The 18,649-nt window shown below is 48.1% G+C and overlaps 2 protein-coding genes across 2 annotated transcripts; one reads left to right on the top strand and one right to left on the bottom strand.

The window, feature by feature from the left end:
• Positions 1-526: 526 nt before the first annotated feature.
• Positions 527-14,607, top strand: Kctd13 (potassium channel tetramerization domain containing 13). Its single transcript, XM_027404603.2, has 6 exons — positions 527-947; positions 2,499-2,668; positions 11,147-11,236; positions 11,351-11,403; positions 12,021-12,216; positions 13,861-14,607. The coding sequence occupies exons 1-6, from the start codon at positions 704-706 to the stop codon at positions 14,095-14,097; spliced, it is 990 nt and encodes a 329-aa protein (XP_027260404.1). The 5' UTR covers positions 527-703; the 3' UTR covers positions 14,098-14,607.
• Positions 14,608-14,904: 297 nt separating this feature from the next.
• On the bottom strand, positions 14,905-17,811 carry Asphd1 (aspartate beta-hydroxylase domain containing 1). The gene is made up of 3 exons (XM_027404602.2): positions 16,953-17,811; positions 15,544-15,657; positions 14,905-15,014 (listed from the first exon to the last, which is right to left on the bottom strand). Exons 1-3 carry the CDS (start codon positions 17,809-17,811, stop codon positions 14,905-14,907), a joined length of 1,083 nt encoding a protein of 360 aa, XP_027260403.1.
• Positions 17,812-18,649: the final 838 nt, after the last annotated feature.

The raw sequence follows: 18,649 nt of genomic DNA, 5'->3' as shown, positions 1-18,649 counted from the left end.
CTGGAGGGCTGGAATTACAGTCACACCTGGCTCAGGTTTCTATTCGCCCTTCTCTGCCTGAAACTGTCTTTATCCCTGGACGCTTCTTTTCACAATCACCTTATCCGTTAAGCCTTCAACCTGGGCGTCCTACTTCCAGTGCCGCTTCCCCTGGGAGCCTTATGGCCTCATTGGAGAACTTTCTTTGGTTTCTGTTGACTGTTCTTCCTAGAGTCTGTCAAGTGCACTGTGGTGGGGTAGGGAAAACCATGGCCAACGTCCAGACCTCTGTACGTGGTTTCTTTCACGCGAGTGAAGCGCTCCGCAAACTGAGACCGTCACGGGCTGAGGTCGTCTCCGTTCACACGCACAAGGAGCAACGGCGCCGGGCACTTTCTCCATCTAGACGTCCCCGAGAACGTCTGTCTGCACGCCAGACCGCCAAGGCACCGGCAGATCGCGCTTGCTCCAGCTCTTGGCCCCGCCCCGGCCCTGGCCCCGGCCCCGCCCCCTGCCCCGGCTTGCCGCGCCTGCGCAGCTGCCCCCGCCGGCTTCCGGGTGGAGCGAGCGCACGATGGGGCGGAGGGTGGACGTCGCGGAGTAGCGGCGGCGAGTGGGCGTGTGCTCCGAGCGGTCGGGCGCCCGCGCTGGAGTCGCGGGGTCTCTGAAAGCCGGTCCGGGACGCGGAGAGAGCCTGCGACTGCCCCCGCGTCCGCTCACTGGCATGTCGGCCGAGGCCTCTGGCCCGGCGGCGGCTGCGGCCGGATGTGTGGAGTCCCCTAAGCCCTCGGGTGTGGAGCCTGGCTCCCCCTCGTACAGTCTGAAGCCCCTGACCCCGAACAGCAAGTATGTGAAGCTGAACGTGGGCGGCTCGCTGCACTACACCACGCTGCGCACCCTCACTGGGCAGGACACCATGCTCAAGGCCATGTTCAGCGGCCGCGTGGAGGTGCTCACAGACGCCGGAGGTATGCGTGCCGCCGGTACACGTGCTGCCCTCCAGCCCCCAGTTCGTTCCCGGTTCCCCGTCCCATCCTATCTTTTTCTTATTCAAAGTCTTCCTCCTTCCCCAGTCCTTTACTTCCAGCAGTAACCTCTGCCCAACACTCCATTGCGGATGATCTTCTCTTCTCCCCTTAGTTCAGAAAGCCTGGGAACCAGCCCTGCTGCAAGCAGCCCCCCTCAGACAACCTTTACCACTTTCTTCCCACTGCCCAGCCTTTTGTTTGCCTTTCTGCCTTAGAACCGCCAACAGGCAGCCTGCAGAACTGAACGATATTGTGTGTCTGTTTCTAACACATGCCCCTGCACTCTCTAGGAATCACCTATAAATGCAGATTGTAGAAGGAGAAGACTGCTTTGGGTTTACAAGGGACCTGAGCGAAGGGTGCAGCTCTCCTTGGCAGGTTAACCTTAACCTTCTTTGAGTGTTGCCTTTAAAATTGGGAAGGTATTAACAAAGATGAAAGCAAACGCTTAGGAGGTGAAGTTCAGATTTCAAATATTGGCGATGAAGAGATCAGTTATTTGATAAGTATTTGTGAAGAGTCAATTAGTGCTAGAGAAGGTTTGGTTAAAGGGATCTGATGAGTCTTACAAAGTTACCACGGGGGTGGGGGTGGGGTGGCCAGGGAGAGCATTGGGTGGGAATGACCAGTAAACCAGAAAATCACATGTAATCATAGAGTAAGTTCTTTGAATAATGTTGTCATTATTTTATTATTGTGGTCAACTAGAGGGTTGAGGTGGACATTTTCACTTAAATGAATTGGTTAAAAATAGCAGAAGGGATTAAGTTTATTGATAGGTAATTCGGTACGAATTTTCCCACTGTAAGCTTGGCTTGTTGGCACATGCCTATAATGCCAGCTCTCAGTCTGGGCTTCATAGTGAGATCCTGCCTTAAAAACAACTGGCTCTAGGCTGGAGAGATGGCTCAGAGGTTAAGAGTACTGGCTGTTCTTCCAGAGGTCCTGAGTTCAAGTTCCAGCAAATAGATGGCAGGTCACAACCATCTTCTATAATGAGATCTGATTCCCTCTTCTGACGAGCAGGCAGAAAACTGTATACATAATAAATAAATAAATCTTAAACAAAAAAAAAACCAAAAACCCAACTGGCTCCGGGCGCTGGTACTGCACACCTTTAATCCCAGCACTCAGAAGGCAGAGGGAGGTGGAACTCTGTGAGTTTGAGGCCAGCCTGGTCTACAGATAGAATCCAGGACACCAAAGGCTTCACAGAGAAACACTGTCTTGAAAAACAAAAACAAAACAAAACAACAACAAAAAGACTTGCCCATGGTGAGAGCCTTTTGACTGTCCAGAAGACTTGGGGAGGGAGTTGTTCTGTGGCAGGTGTGTGGCAGGTGTTCTGTGGCAGGAGATGTTTGAAAGAGTTCTTGGATAAGGCAAAAGTTTGACACAGGTAAGTATTTAGGTTTTCTTTTGGCTTTGGAATTCATTTTCTCAAAACGTATTAGAGTCAATCCTTCCTTTTGCCTTTTCCCATCCCACCAGGTTGGGTGCTGATTGACCGGAGTGGCCGACACTTTGGTACAATCCTTAACTACCTGCGGGATGGGTCAGTCCCACTGCCTGAGAGTACTAGAGAACTCGGGGAGCTGCTGGGTGAAGCTCGGTACTACCTGGTCCAGGGCCTGATTGAAGACTGTCAGCTGGCACTGCAGGTGAGAGTCCCTGTGCTTCCGTTCTTGGGGGAGCTATCCATTAGATAGCTATTACAACAGAAGCTAGAGAGAGATGGTCTAGAGAGCCTGGCTCAGACTGGGCATAACCCCCAGGCTTATGGGATTTGGGGTACTATCCTCCGAGGCACCCCTGCCCCTTGAGGCAGGGCTGCAATACACCTGGTGTCAGGACTGTTCTCATTAGAAAACCCTGCTCTGTGGTTGCAGCTGTTCCTGCCCAGCTCTTACTACCTCTTGAGTCATTAAACACAACCCCTGCTCATCCTCTCCTTTGCTCTGAAGGCTTGAGCCTCAGTTGGAGTGCTTGAAGAAGTCAGTCACAGGACGGCTTTCTGCCAGTTTTCTCCTTTTTCACCATGTGCATTCTGGGGATGGAGTATTGGTCATCAGGTTTGGCCACTGAACCATTTCACTAGGCTGCTCCCACCACCTCTGACCTTCATGATCTGGTCCTGCCCCAGGAGGCAGCACACCCCTTATCCCCACCCCATGCCTCCCAACCCTTCAGGGCTTTAAATTTTTTTTTTTTCAATGGTGAAATTCTTTCCTCAAATGAAGTGTCATAGAAGTGGAGCCATACTGCATAAACAGGGCTGGGGATTTACAGGCCCTCCCCACCTGCTCTGTTCCACTTGTATAGGTTCTAAGGATCCCCTCAGGATCCAGGCTGTCTCTGTAGTGCCTAGTAACCTTAAGCCTGTCAGTTCCTACCTCTAGCATTCTGTCTCATGTTTCAAAAGATAAGTAAGAAAAATAAATATAATGTAGTAAATGTTAATCAACTTTTTTGTGTTGTTCAGGGTCTTTGTAATAATACAATAGTAGATTGTAAATTGTGTGTCTTGAATGCCTGTTGTAAATTAAAAAGTGGAGACTGAACTATATTTCTTTCCAGTAATACTTACTGCTCTGATTTTATTCATTTATTTTTTGGTTTTTCGAGACAGGGTTTCTCTGTGTAGCCCTAGCTGTCCTGGAACTCACTCTGTAGACCAGGATGGCTTTAGACTCACAGAGATCTGCCTGCCTCTGCCTCCCAAGTGCTGGAATTAAAGGCGTGAACCACCATTGCCTTGGTGCTTTTAATTTTTTTATTATGCTTATTTATTGTGGGTGTGGATACAAGTGAGACTGTACCATAGCATGTGTGTGAAGGTCAGAGGACATCTGCCTCCTTCCACAGTCCTTTACCTCCAGCAATAACCAATCAATGATATGCCAGACGCTTTCTTTCTACCATGTAGGTTCTGGGGATTGAACTCAGGCCTTCAGGCTTGGTGGCAAGCTGGTTTACCCACCAAGCCCCCTCACTGGCCTCCTTATTGGTACTTGAAATCCAAAAGTACAGAATTCTTTTGGATAATATACATACCTTTCACACTTTTTTATCTGTAGCTCATAGGAAGAAATTTCATTTTGTGCTTGTATAATTGTGAAAGGGTGCTGTTAATAAAATGTCCCTTAATATATGGCTTCCTTCACTTGCCCTCTTCCCTCTCTCTCTAATGTTTGAGACCTATTATACTTATTTTATGACCCATTTAAGAGTTACCATGTAGCAGTTTGAAAAATACTGAATTAGGTCTTTTTTAAAATACATTTTTTGAGGAGTGGCATGTATCACATCTAATGTGTGGAGGCCAGCTTTGGAAAATGGATTCATTTCTACCTTGTGGGACCCGGGGAGGGGGAGATCAAATTCTGGTTGTCAGGTTCTGCCTCCTTCCCCTCTGAGCCATCTGGCTGGCCCTGACCTAGATCTTGGAAGTACAGTCCTGCTCAGTTACCTTATCTTACATTTTAAGACAGGGTCTAGCTGTGTAGCCCAGGTTGGCCTCCTAAGTGCTGGGATTACAGGCATGCATGTCTCCCTCTGCTCTGTAATTGAAGTTGAACTAATGTCATTGCACACCCACTCTGTCAGGAGGGATTTTGCTGTCTGCTTGTTGGTACATCTTGTACCTTTGGTTAACCAACATAGATACAAAGAAACATTAGGGATACATTCAAAGTCAGTGAGTTCAGTTTCAGTTCCAGGTTATCTGACTCTCAAGTGTGGCACTTCCTTAGGCAAATCTTTTTTCTTCCAGTTTTGTCCCCTCCCCCACTTCATTCCCAATCCCTTGTCCATTTCCCCAACTCCTACCCGTCTGATCCTAATATGTTGATACATATTCTTGGATTATATCTCTTCCCTGGAAAAACTAAAGAATTTGTATATGTGCTTTTGTGTGTATATATGTTTACATAAATGTCATAGATCAGCGGTAGATCGTGTTGCTGTTTCTTCCCTCACCACTTGCAGGATCCAGCCACAGGAACCCCTGCTGCTTGCTCACCATGTTCATACATTCTCCTGAGTTTGGAGCTTGCTCTTTCTTTCCTGCCTCCACAAACAGTGCCACTGTGAGCATTCTATATGTGTCCTCTTCTTGTCCTATTCGAATTTCTTACAATTATAGCTAGAGAGAGAATTACTAGGTCATTGGATACATGCAGGCCAGATTGCAGTTTCTCAGTCGGTTGGTTACATTGCTTTATCCTCCTGACGGCAGTGCATAAGAAACCTCATTCTGGCAATTCTTAGTAAGCCTCGCCATCCTCCACGTTTCTAATTTTGCCATGCTGATGTGTGGTGTGGAGTGATCCCGTTACTAATGAGGTTGAGTGTCTTTCTCATAACTTGCCTTTTGTGGAGTCCCCTTCTGCGATTGCTTTCCATATTTACCAGATTTTCTTCCCTGTTTCTTGTCTTCTTGTTGCTTAATGGGAAATCTTTGAATATTTTAGTTTGGTCCCTAGGAGAACTAAGCCATATTACATAAGAGCATGTATTACACAGTCTTTAAAGCATGTATTAATATGAAAAAAATTGTCTTCTTTTTCTCTTAAGCATCAGTGATACTGTATACCTACCATACTTGAGACCAGAAGATACTTAGATTGCCAGTCTTGGTGGCACATGCCTATAATCCCAGCAGTAGGATTGTAAATTCAGGGCCAACAAGAGTTACATAGGAGCTGGGCGTAGGGATGCACACCTTTAATCTCAGCACTGGGGAGTCAGAGGCAGGTGGATCTCTGAATTTCATGGCAGGACAGCCAGGGCTACATACAGAAACCCTGTCTCAACCAACCCCCCCTCCAAAAAAAAAAAAAACTTCAAATTTTTTTCTGGTTTTCAAGGGTTGGGTTTAGATATTGTCATTATTTTCTCTTAGATTGTCACTTGTCTATGGAATAGAGGTGTGTGTGTTTAATGTTTTTATTAAATTTTATTTAGTTGTGTGTGTGGGGTATGTGTGTGCTACAGTGTGCATCCAAGGGGGAGGTCAAAGGACAGCTTGTGGGACTCAGTTTCAACTGTGTGCCCTTGGGACCAGACTCAGGTAGTCAGGCTCAGTGACATGCGCCTTTATGAGCCATCTTACTGGCCTGAGATCCTTGAATTTTTTTTTAAGTTTTTTTTTTTAAATCACTATCCCCCCCCCTTTTTTTTTAAAGATTTTATTTATTATGTATACAACATTCTGCTTCCATGTATATCTGCACACCAGAAGAGGGCACCAGATCTCATAATGGATGGCTGTGAGCCACCATGTGGTTGCTGGGAATTGAACTCAGGACCTCTGGAAGAGCAGTCAGTGCTCTTAACCTCTGAGGCATCTCTCCAGCCCCAGATCCTTGAATTTTCAAATGACAAATTAGGTGTGTGTGGGTGAGTTTGTAGGGGTGTGTATACATGTGTGCCTAAGAGTGTGGAGGCCAGGCTTAACATCAAGTGTCTTCCTCAGTCACTTTCCACATTATTGCTTCTGGTTTTAATTAATTTATTTTTTTAAAATTTGAGACAGGGTCTTATTTGGCCTGGAACTTGCTGTGTAGACTAGACTGGCCTCAAACCCTCAGAGATTTGCTTCCGGCTCCTGAGTACTGGGATTGAAGACTGTGCACAGCTTCCACCTTACTCTTTGAGACAGGGCCTCACTGAAACTGGAACTCACTGACTTGCTAGGCTTTCTGGCCAGTGAGCTCCAGGGACTTGCCTGTCTCCACTTCCTCAGCTATGGAATCACAGGTGCATGTCCTGGGCTTGTAGGTGGGTGCCAGGACTCTGAACTTAGGTGCTCATGATGAACTTTATTGACTGAACCATCTCTTCAGCCCCAATACCTATTTTTTTTTTATAAGCAGTATTATCAACTGTTGAAATTTAGGAAATGGATCACTGAAAAAAATAAAAGAGCAAATTTTTCCTAGATTTCTTTGTGTGTGTACTCACATATATGTTTCTGTTCACTAAAACATGGCCATGTTGTATGTACTGTTTTGTATACTGTTTTTATTTTTTGACATTGTTAATAATTGATAAATTTCTATGTCAATAAAGTTTTAATCTAACATCCAGGGCATATGCTCCAGTTTCTCCAGTTCTGCCTGAAATGTGTTAAGCAGTTCATTTAAACCAAGAACTGTAGACATGAGCTTCACATTATGTCTGGCGATGCTCTGTAAGTTACTTCCAGTCTGGAACAGCCTGGTTTTTGTTTGTTTCTTGTTTTTCTTAAAAAGCTGAGTTGTAAAAGACACTGCCTATACGATGGTCTGCTTACGAAATCTGCCTGATTGTCCAATCCTGGTGTCACTTTGTGCAAACCCTGATATATCCTGAATTTCCTATAAATTAGATGGTAAATTTAAAGGTTTGATGGTAAGCATTTTGATTAGAGTACATTCTAGGAGGTGTAGTGTTTTCATACTATAACACCAAGACACCCATGACGTGGCTAATATGACTAATATGCTCACCATTGGTCCCTGAATTCAGATGAGAAGTTGAGTCTTCCATTGTAGTTATATTTCCTTGCTGCAAACTATAAATTCATCTGTGTGGTATTAATCTGGGCACTGTGCAAGTGGCAGTTGCCTGTCAACCACACACCAATTGATATTCCTTGCCTGAGTTAGTAATCTCATTAGGGTTATGAAATAATTATAGGTTTAGCATTTCTTCAGTGTTGTTCCATGTGTTTATTTATAAAGTTGTGCTTTGCACTATCAACTGAGCAATTCTTGATAATAATAGGTCAAAACAGCATTTCCCCAGTGGTGTGTGCGTCCCTTGGTGGTGGGAGGAGGGTTACTTAGGATTTCTTTTCTTTTTTTTTTTTTTTTGTTTTTTGCTGTCCTACTTTTTTTAGTTAGCTTTATAATTTTATATGCAGATCTTTATAGACTTTAAAAAAGATTTTGTGTGTGTGTGTGTGTGTGTGTGTGTGTGTGTGTGTGTGTGTGTGTGTGTACCACATGCATGCCTGGTATATTGGATCCCCTGGAACTGGGGTTAAGGATGGTTGTGTGCCGTCATACGGGTGCTGGAAACTGAACATGAATCCTCTGCAAAAGCAGAAAATCTCAGTGAAACTTACTTTTGTAAATTATAAAGGGACTTAATTCTTGTGTGTGCGTGCATGTCTGTGGTTTTTCAAGGCAGAATTTTTCAAGTCCTGACTGTCCTGGAGCTTGATTTATAGACCAGGCTGGCCTTGAACTCACAGAGATCCTCTTGCCTCAGCCTCCTAAGAACGTCATTACAGGAATGTACTATCACATCTTCCCAAATGACAGCTCTTTTAAGAATTTTAAGATTGGGAGTGCTAGCCGGGCGGCAGGCAGATCTCTGTGAGTTCAAGGGCCAGCCTGGCCTACAAAAGCAAGTTCTAGTACAGCCAGGGCTGTTAAACAGAGAAACCTTGTCTCGAAAAATGACAACAACAAAAAAGGTTGCAATGTCTTGATGGGTACACCTTTAACCCCAGCACTCAGAGGCAGAGTCCTTACAATGAGAGCCAGTCAAAGAAAAAGCAAAAATTTTAAAAAGGCAGCTTAATATGTGGGACCTCTCAGCAGCTTAGTTATAATCCCAAAGAAGTCAAAAGCTTTTTTTTTTTTTTTTTTTTTTTTAAAAAAAAGAGGTTATGGGTGTGGTTTTTCTCTTATGACATGAGCCCCAAGACTTAGAAGACAATAAGTATCTTAGACCTTGTCAGAGGCATCACCCACCTATATTTAAAAGGGCAGCTACAGCTACAGCCAGGAAAAGAGGACTTTGGACAATGAAACTTGTGCACTTGAGAAGCAGGCTGAGAAAACTGGAGCTATGAGCATCTCTTGAGAAAAGAATAATAGCTCTGGGCATTGGAACCGTGGGAATTATAACTGGTCAGGGTGGGTATCAAACCGTTCCCAATGTTTTCCCAGTGATTTGCAAACTGTAGGACCAGTGACTTCTCTCCTGCTGTCTTGTTTCACCCTTTTGAACAAGACAGTCCTAGTGGGCGAGTGGAGGAGACAAAATACCTATAGTTCACAGCTCTTCAGGTAGGAAAAAATGCCCTTCATGGGCTAAAGTTGGTGAACTGTACCCAGATGGCCTCATTCCAACCTGAACCTGGTTTAGATTTTTGTGCTTTGAGCTATCGATGCAATGGATGAGACTTGGTGACTCTTAGGACTGGTTTTTGTTTTTGTTTTTGCATGGGAATCCATCCTTGAGACAGTCTCCAAGTGACTTAAGGCAGATGAAGCTAGTCACAAAGGACAAGTCGTCCCTCTTCTCTTGTGCATTGTTTTCTCTGGATAAACCAGCTGTTGTGTTATAAAGATGCTCAAGCAAATGCTCGAATGAATTCCTGACCCCAGGAAGAGGCAATCATAAACACCTTTGTTAAGTTAAGCTATGATGTTTGGGGCTATTTGTTACACAGCGATAGGAAAACCCATGTGCACTCTGCTTCCTGCACTTCTTACCCCTCCTCAATTCAGCTGTGCACACCTCTTTTCAGGTTCTGTGTGCTTCATTGTGAGTTTTGTCTCTGCACCAAAACTACTGTCTTCATTATTTTGCCTTCATAGTATATCTTTATGTCTTATAGAGTTAGTACTTCAAAATGACCTAGTAATTACAGACTTTATGCTTCTCTTGTTTGTTTTTCTTGTGTTTTGGAATAGTCTTATTAAGTAGGCCAAGCTGGTTTCAAACTCAATAACCATTTGCCTCTGCCTCCCAAGTGCTTTGATTACAGGTGTACACATTCCTGGCTTTCCGTTGTTTTTATTTTGAGACAATATTGATGCAAAGTCCTGGATAGCAATAAACTCTCTATGTAGAACAAGCTAACTTTGCATTTGTGGCTGTGCTCCACATCTGCCTCCTGGGATTACAGGTGTACTGTTTTTCATCTGTAGTTTCTTTGAGCCACAGTCTGTCTGGCTGTGTTGTCTAGGCTGCTCTCACATTCCCAAGTTTAAGCAGCCCTCCTACCTCAGCTTCTTTGTAGCTGGACTGTAAGGCACCTGCTGCCATGCCTGCCTTTCCATATCAGTTTTACACACACACCAAACAAACAAAAAACCTCTTAGCTGGGCGTGGTAGCACACACCTTTAATCTCAGTACTTGGGAGGCAGAGGCAGGCGGATTTTTATGAATTCAAGGCAAGTTCCAGGACAGCCTCCAAAGCTACACAGAGAAACCCTGTCTCGAAAAACAAAAACAAAACAAAATCTCAAAAAATAACTTCTGTAATTTGTCTCAGAATTTTACCTTCAGAGACAGAGGTGGTCTGGCACACTCCAACGTTTGGGAAGCTAAGTCAGGAGATTGTTTAGTTTTTTTGTTTGTTTTTGAGACAGGCTCTCACTATGTAGATCAGGTCTCATTCACAGAGATCTACCTAAATCTGCCTCCCAAGTGCTGGGATTGAAGGTGTGCTTCACTATTGGCAGGCTGAGGTAAGAGATTGCAAATTCAAGGTCAGCCTGAGCAATTTAGCAAGGCTGTCTCAATTTTTAAAAAGGGTAAAGGATATGGGTCAGTGATGGTAGAATACTCATGGTCCTGCTCCAGCATACAGCACTGAAAAAATAAACAGTCTCATTGTACTCATCCAGGGCTATTCATTCAGCAAATGTATGCTGACTGCCACCTGTACAGTCTTCAGGAAGAGCTTACATATATAAAACAAATGTAGAATTAAGTACTGTGAAGAAAAGGGGGCAATAATCTGAGCCCAAGGAAGCTATGGTATCGAGGCAGTGGAGTGGGGCTGGCACTGAACAGGGTTGGCGCTGTTTGGGTCAGCATGCTGAGCTGAGAACTGAAGGGTCTAGTGAGCTTTGCACATAGCTCAAGCAGGCTGACCAGTGCAGAGTCTGGGAGGACACAGTTTCGAGTCTAAGGAGCAGCAGGTTGGCAGGGTAAGGGTAGAGTTGTGGGGAGGGTACCAAAGTCCAGACAGTTTGGGGAATTTCAGAGCTAAAACTGGAGTGGTCACATCCCTATGAGTCTTAGGGACACTGAAGAGTGTGTTTTCAACCCCCAAGCAGCTTCAGAGCGCCTTTATATAGTGCAGTGCGTGAACACCGGTTGTACTGCTAATCTTCCACTTCCTCCCCAGCAAAAAAGGGAGAACCTGTCCCCGCTCTGCCTCATCCCCACAGTGACATCACCCCGGGAAGAGCAGCAGCTTCTGGCCAGCACCTCCAAGGTGAGGCCCCGGAGCCCAGTGGGTTGTGTGTGTGTGTGTGGGGGGGGTTGGAGTTGAAGGCTGCTGTCCTCTCCCAGTCTCTTGACTCCACCCTCCTTCAACTTTCCCCTGCAGCCCGTGGTGAAACTTCTGCATAACCGCAGTAACAACAAGTACTCCTATACCAGGTGAGCGCTGGGGGCATGGGCGTGTGTGCATGTGCTCACACACTGGGGGATGTGGGTGTCCACCGTGTTCACTGGGTAGAATCCTAAGGTTGAGCAGGGTTCTGCTCCTGTCTCTCAAAAGAGTATAGCTACATGAAGAGACTATAGACTGCCTGCCTTTTGAATGCCCCATTCCAGCTGTGCCGCCTGCCACCATAAAGGAAGTTTAGGCCAAGTCTGTGGTAATGGCTGGCATAGGCTAGCTCCTTTTTTCCTAGCAGTATTGGTCTTAGTGTCTGTTGACTTATCCACTCTCCCAATGGTCTCTGGAAGTGTTGCTTTCCATCTAGAGATGATATTGTGGCAGCAAGGGGTAAAATAACCTGCTTCATGTTGCTGAGTTAAAATGTAGCAGGGCTGGAGTGCCTAGTGACAGCCTGGTTGAGGGTGCCTCTGTGCTGTGCAGCAATTTGTGCTGTGCAGCGATTTGTTCAGAAATGCTTCCCTTCTGAGAGGCCTACACTGTTGGAAGTCCCCTGCTGGACAGGACTGGAGTGCTGGAAATATGGGCCCTCTTGGGGGAGCTGAGGGAGGGAAGACAGTCAGTCACCTAAGGCCTGCTGGACCCTGGTCCTCAGCACTTCAGATGACAACTTACTGAAGAACATCGAGCTGTTTGACAAACTAGCCCTGCGCTTCCATGGGCGGCTGCTCTTCCTCAAGGATGTCCTGGGAGATGAGATTTGCTGCTGGTCTTTCTATGGGCAGGGCCGAAAAATCGCCGAAGTGTGCTGCACCTCCATAGTCTATGCCACGGAGAAGAAGCAGACCAAGGTCAGAGGGGATCAGGGAGGGGTGGGAGGTAGGACCAGGACCCTGGACAGAGCAGATCAGCAGGTCAGGCAAGGTCAAGATGTTGGTGGGCATCCAGGGCCAGAGTTCTAGGGCTCTGGCTGTGTATCTTGGGTAGGTCTCACTTCAGGGATGTTTCTCTGCCTATGAACTGAGGATGTTAGAGTAGAACCAGGTTGTTTTGCTTTGCTTTGGTTTTGGTGCAGGGATTCAGCCCCGGTCCTTGTTAAGAAACATGGTAATTTTTTTTGTTGATTTTGTTTTTTTTTTTTCGAGACAGGGTTTCTGTGTGTAAACCTGGCTGTCCTGGAACTCGCTCTGTAGACCAGGCTGGCCTGGAACTCAGAGATCCTCCCGCCTCTGCCTCCCAAATGCTAGGATTAAAGGTATGTGCCACCACTGACCAGCTAACTAGTTAAATTTTAAAATGTCCCAGTACCCAACCTGTGTTAGACACTGCCCCAGACTCTACACCAGACACAGTATGTTGAGCAGAGTGCCCTTTTTCCTGTCAGCTAATGAACTTATGTTTTCAGACCCAAGCCAAGCATCATTTCTCTTTGGACACCATTGCTCATGAAATTTCAATACAACTGCCTCAGATAAAGTTGGTCAAACTCCCTCTGGTTGGACAAAATGTTGTAGTGTAGGGTAGAACAATGGCTGCAGAGCAGTGCTGTACCTTTTCCTGTCTGATGTCCCCTAGCTAATATTAGCCTGGTACTTGTCACTTTGTGGAAGTACTAAGAAATATTGATCAAAGGCAAGGAATAGATAACTCAGCTTCCAGAAGTTTTTGGGTTTTTTTTTCCCCTTCAATTAGGAAGATAGGAAGATACAAAAGGTTAGAATGTAGCTTATGGGGAGGGTGTGGCCATGTATACCTGTAAGTCCACCTAACTAGTCTTGTGTAAGAGGACTGCAAGGTCAAGTGAGACCTGTCTTAAAATAATTAATTCAGTAATAAACAAGTAAATAAACATGCAGGACTAGTCCAGCATGCCAGAGCACTGGGCTCAGTCCTCAGTACTGGGAAGAAGGAAAGGCAAGCTGTGTTTATTATGTCCTTCTAAGACTGCCCCAAAATGCCACTTCTCCTACCTCATTTCCCTGTTTTTCTTCATCATTTTGTCCTGACATCTGAGACAAATTCCTGACCAAACCTTTACACTCCTTGCTGCTGCTCTTCAGTGTGTTTTCTCTGTCTATCTGCCTCCTTACACATTTGGCTAAACACCACATTCCCAGCAAGGCCTTGCCTGAACTCCCTCCTGAAAGATGAAGCACTCCTGGGGATGGCCATTCTCATCCCTTTTCCTCCTAACTTTCTGCATAAAACGTCATCAGCTAACTGAATGTATATTTTAGGAAGTGTATCTGTGTCCTCCCCCTGGGCTTCCAGCGTGCTTAGGGCAAGCATTTGTTATCACTGCTATGTTCCTGATGCTTAGAACAACCCCTGGAATAGTGGCAGGTACTCAAGGTTCATTAGAAGAGAGAGCATTCCAAGAGACTAGGCAGTAAAGGATAACTGTCTGCCTTCGGGGCCTGGAGGAGAGCCTACAGAGGAGCCGCTGGGGAAGGGCTGTGGGAGGGTAGGAGCCACAGGTTGCTGGCCTTTTTCAGGTGGAATTCCCTGAGGCCCGGATCTTCGAGGAGACACTGAACATCTTGATTTATGAGACTCCCCGTGGCCCAGATCTAGCTCTCCTGGAGGCCACAGGGGGTGCAGCTGGAGGTGGTGGGGCAGGCAGAGGAGACGATGAAGAGAACCGGGAGCACCGTGTCCGGAGGATTCATATTCGCCGCCATATCACCCATGATGAGCGTCCTCACGGCCAACAGATTGTCTTCAAGGACTGACCTTTGATCTCTCCTATCTTCCTCTTGCTTGTGGGACCCAGTCCCTCTCTCTTTGCCCCGGCTTTGCTGGCCAAGTCGTGGGTCTTTCCTGTGTCCCGTCATTGCATGCTATGTTCAGTGAGGCCCTTTCCAGTCATTGCCACTCACTGCTAACAACATGGTACATTCCAGCTTCCCCCTCAGGCGGGGCTCTTCAGAAAGCCAGCATCCACCCCTCTTCCACGTCCTTGTTCTGCTGTCTTTCTCTTACCATCTGGTTTAGAATGACACAGAGTTCCCCTTCTCTTTTGTTAATACATGAAAACACATGTAGAGACCTCAGTACCATCAACCACATTCCAGGCTGCTTTCTGCCATTGCACAGAGCAGTTCGTTCCCCTCCTGCCTCACCATTCTCCCTACCTCCTTAACTTTGTACTAGGCTGGCCTGGACCTGTACCAGCTCGGCTATCTTGATCTGGTTCATGTTATTTATTTTAATTTTCTATTAAATTATTGGAATAAAGTTGAGCTGGGGGTCTGCTGTTGAGTCTTGGGTGAGGGATGAGAAGATGGCCTGTGTTAAGGAGATGCCTGGCTGTTAGCGTGATAGGAACATGAGCCCCTGCCCTGAGCCCTAACATGGGACTGGTAACTGGGAAGGAAGGAGTCAGGAATTAGGAGAGATTCAGAATTTGTATTTCAGTGCTGGCTGAGTAAGTCACACCCTCCTGCCCCCCACAGTGGAAAGGAGGCCCTGACCACCACTCAAGTGGTCCTTGGGTGCAGCATCACTCCATCTCAGGTGCCAGAAGGGAGCAACGTCTTTCAAGGGTCTGGTGCGAAGACAAAGTCAAGAGCTTGGCGTTCAGCCCCAGCCACGTTGGGGTGCCAGAGGTCCACAATGAAGACCACTCGAGGCCCATCTTCAGGGGATCCTAGGGCACACAGGGATGGAGACAGCAGCTGATACCAATTACTTTTCTGCCAAGGGATTCACATCAGGCACTGAAGAAAGCAGGCAGTGCCAGGCCCGAGCCAGTGTTTTAGTTGTTCATATAAGGCAGGGTCTCATCATGTGTCCCAGCCCTTGAACTCAGCATCCTCCTGGTTCAGCCTCCTGAGTACAGGTGCTGAGTTCGTAGGTGAGTGTCACCATACCTGGTATTGTTCTAACCCTTCATATTGATAACTCTATGTGCCTAAACTACCAACTAACTGAGATGAGACATAAGGTTAAGTAAATGTCTGAGGTCCCACAGCAAGAGTTGGACAGGCGTGCAGACAGTCTAGTGTGTAGTCCTGTGCTGATAGTCACATAGGCAGATGCCCCATAGGTAACTGGAGAAGCTGTGGTTTGCCCAAGGCTGTGCAGCACCAAAATGGTGCCCCTCAGTTAAAGCTGGCTGGAACTCCTCAGCTCTTTGGTCCCTCAAGCCCAACCCAGCCGAATGTGAATCTCGTTACCATTATGAGCCACTGTGTGTAGGAAGGAGTCATCCACCAGGAGACAGTGTCCTTCAGCCCAGCATTGAGGTTCACCACCAACAACCAGCTCACAGCCAGGGGGGATCTTCAGGCCTGTGAGGAGAGAATGGGAATACATCACTCGTGCCTGTGTTCAAGGGCCTACCCACTCAGCAGGCCTTACAGGCCAGGTTCTGTGGTCTTCTCAAAGGTGACAGGAGGACATTCACAACACAGTCCTGTCTGAAAGATGCTAAGGCTGCACAGTGCTGCTGTGAGAACCATATCTGACATTTGGAGAAAAGCACCCCTGAGCAGTCTCCTCCTGGATCTCCTGTCAGTTCAGCTCCAGAACCCACTATGAGCTGGGCACTTCTCCTATGGGGTATATCTACTGGCTCCAGCCTGACCCCAGGGCCTCAGCAAGTGTGCTGAGAAAACTGAGCAATTCTGATGGCAAACGACATTCCAGAAGGTGGCACTGGAAAAGTCCTTAAGACTGAGAAGTTGAAAGTCTAACCTGTGCATGGTATAGCTGCCGGAGCAGCCAGGAAGCCTTCATGAGTGGGGGAGGAGGATCTGGACTTGAGTCTGAAGCCAGTGTGCCCCAAAGGGTAAGACACAGCCAGCTGACAGCACAACATATTCAGGGTGAGCCAAAGTTATGGCATAGAATAACAACCATAACACTTCTTTTCTGGTTTTCTTTCAATGTTTTCCAATGTTAGAAAGAAAATGTCAGGTCGGTGCTAACATCCCACTAACATTGTTACTTACCAGTGAAGAAACCTAAATAAAGTAGGCCAAATATAATGGTGCACACCTTCACTCAGGAGGTAGGTGGAGGAAGATCTCGGTGAGTGGGGCCAGCTGGTCTGTTATTTAGAGTTCCAGGCCAGCCAGGACTACATAGTGAAACACCCTGTCTCAAGAAACAAATTAGGGGTGGGGAGGGGCTAGAGTATCTCTCTATACTCCCTAAAATTAAATAAATACGTAAATAAGGTCAAAACCCTGGCTTGCCTCAAATTGGGATCGGATCCTCTTGCCTCAGCCTCCCAGGAGCTGAGATTACAGGCATGCACCGCCATGCCTTCCTCAAGGTTTTCTCTTTTTACAGCTCACATTTGGTTTTCTGAGTATCTTCTCTTCAGGGCAAGTAACAGTGACCACTTCCAGTGAGGATTTCTTTCCAATTAAAAGAAAAGGGCGTGAGGGAAGGGCGAGAGGCAACGTGGAACACACTGCAAGTGGCCAGTGACTGGATAGCGCTTGCGTGGAAGTGGAACTCAGGGTACTGGGTTGGGTAAGATTCTGAGAAGAAAGGCATGATGGGAACCATAGTGCAGAAAAAAGGGTGGGGAAGGACGACATGTGGAGGCAAGGGTTTGTGGATAGGATATACTCACCCAGATGGCATCTAACCCGGGCATTGGTGGGTCCACAGCGGCCCTCAAGCCGGGCCCCAGGCAGGAGAACGGAAAAGCCAGCATTGCCGAAGGTATTAGCACTCATGAAGCTCCGCAGCCCCCTCAGTGCGCGATAGGCTCCTGGGCACCGCCGGCAGTTGCTGGGTTGGCACCGGCCAGCTTGGTACAGCAGGAGCTGGTAGCACCCAGGGGCCAGGGGTGGGGACCAGCCCCGAGGCAGAGGGGCAGTCCCTGAGAAGTCCCAGCTTACAGCCCCAAAGTCCCTCAAAATGGCAGGGAAGCTGCTCTGTAGGAGCTCCACGTCATGCCTCTGGGCATCACGTGGCACAAAGGGGGACGAAGGCAGGTCTGGTAGGAAAAGTAGGCCTGGTCTCTGAATGCCCAGGCCCCCTGTCCCTCCTGCTTGGCCAGAGCCTCCATGAGCTGCCCGCCTCACCCTGCCCATCCCAGCCCAGGAGTAGCGCCTGGCATAGGCCCGAAGTCGCCGGCTCACTAGACCCTCTGCCCTGGGTCCTTCCCCAGGATCCCCAGAGCCTCTTGGGCCAGTCTGAGAGCATACATCAGGTCCACCACTAACACTTCCAGCTCGGGTCCCAGCACCCAGGGCCTGCATGTCTTGGGAGCCCAGGCGGTAGCAGTACCATAGAAACAGAGAAGTGAGGGCTCCCAGGAGCACAGTAAGAGCTGAGGAGCCTAGGGGCAGTGGCCATGGAAACATGATAGTCAAAGAGGCCCTGGCCAAGAGACCTGCTGCATCTTCCGGACCCCAGCTCCCGGGTCCCCCCAGTTCTCCACCTGTCCCCTCGATGATGGCTTCCTGGTTCCTGCCCTTCCACATCGCCACTCCTGTTCCCTCTCTCCTTCTGCAGGCCCCTCACTTCTCTCTCTCTCTCTCTCTCTCTCTCTCTCTCTCTCTCTCTCTCTCTCTCTCCCTCCCTCCTTTTTCTTTCTCTATTTGACTGTCTCCACTCTGAGCTCGCTCTAGTCCTTTCTATGACCCCTCTGTTCTTTCTCCTTCCCGCAGTCTCCTCTCCCTCTGCCTCTACTCTCTCTCTCCACCCTCAATCTCCTTCCTCCACTGCACTCCTGCCCCCCTTTCCCTATCTACCCCTTCTTTTTCTTCTAGCTCCCCGTAACGACAGCAGTCCCTAATCCACCTGGCCTGCAGTCCCACTCTGGAGCGGCTTCTTTCTCCTCCCTCTTTCCCCTCTCCTTGTCCTGTCTTCTCCCTCGACCTGCTCTGCTCGGGTCCGTCCTCTTTGGTTCCCGGCCTCCTACACACCCCTTCCTGGGCGCCCACTCACCCTGACGTCACTTCTTCCCGCAGCCCTCTCAGCTTAGCCACCCCGCGACCCCTCCCAGAGGCCGCCGCGGCCCAGCCCTGGGGGGAGGGGAGACTTTCTCCAGATTTGCCTCTCTAGACCCCCACCCCCAGCCCTGACCTAGCGCCACGTGGGGTATAGGGGCACAGTGCCAACCTCCAGCCGCCCCGCAATGCGAAAAGAAGGGCGGGGCAGGCTCGGGGGCGGGGCGAAGACGCTGACCCGCGCGCGAGGCCGGCGCTCCCGGACTGCGAGTCGGGCCGCGGGCCTGCGGGTCCCTGGAGAGGTCGGCCCGTGACTCCCCTTTCCCCTGGCTTGGCTTCGCCAAAGCCAGCACCAGGCGGACGCGGGATC

This window comes from Cricetulus griseus, chromosome 3 (assembly GCF_003668045.3).
Source record: "Cricetulus griseus strain 17A/GY chromosome 3, alternate assembly CriGri-PICRH-1.0, whole genome shotgun sequence".
In the NCBI taxonomy this organism is placed as follows: domain Eukaryota; kingdom Metazoa; phylum Chordata; class Mammalia; order Rodentia; family Cricetidae; genus Cricetulus; species Cricetulus griseus.
This window is presented reverse-complemented; position numbering and strand designations above follow the sequence as displayed.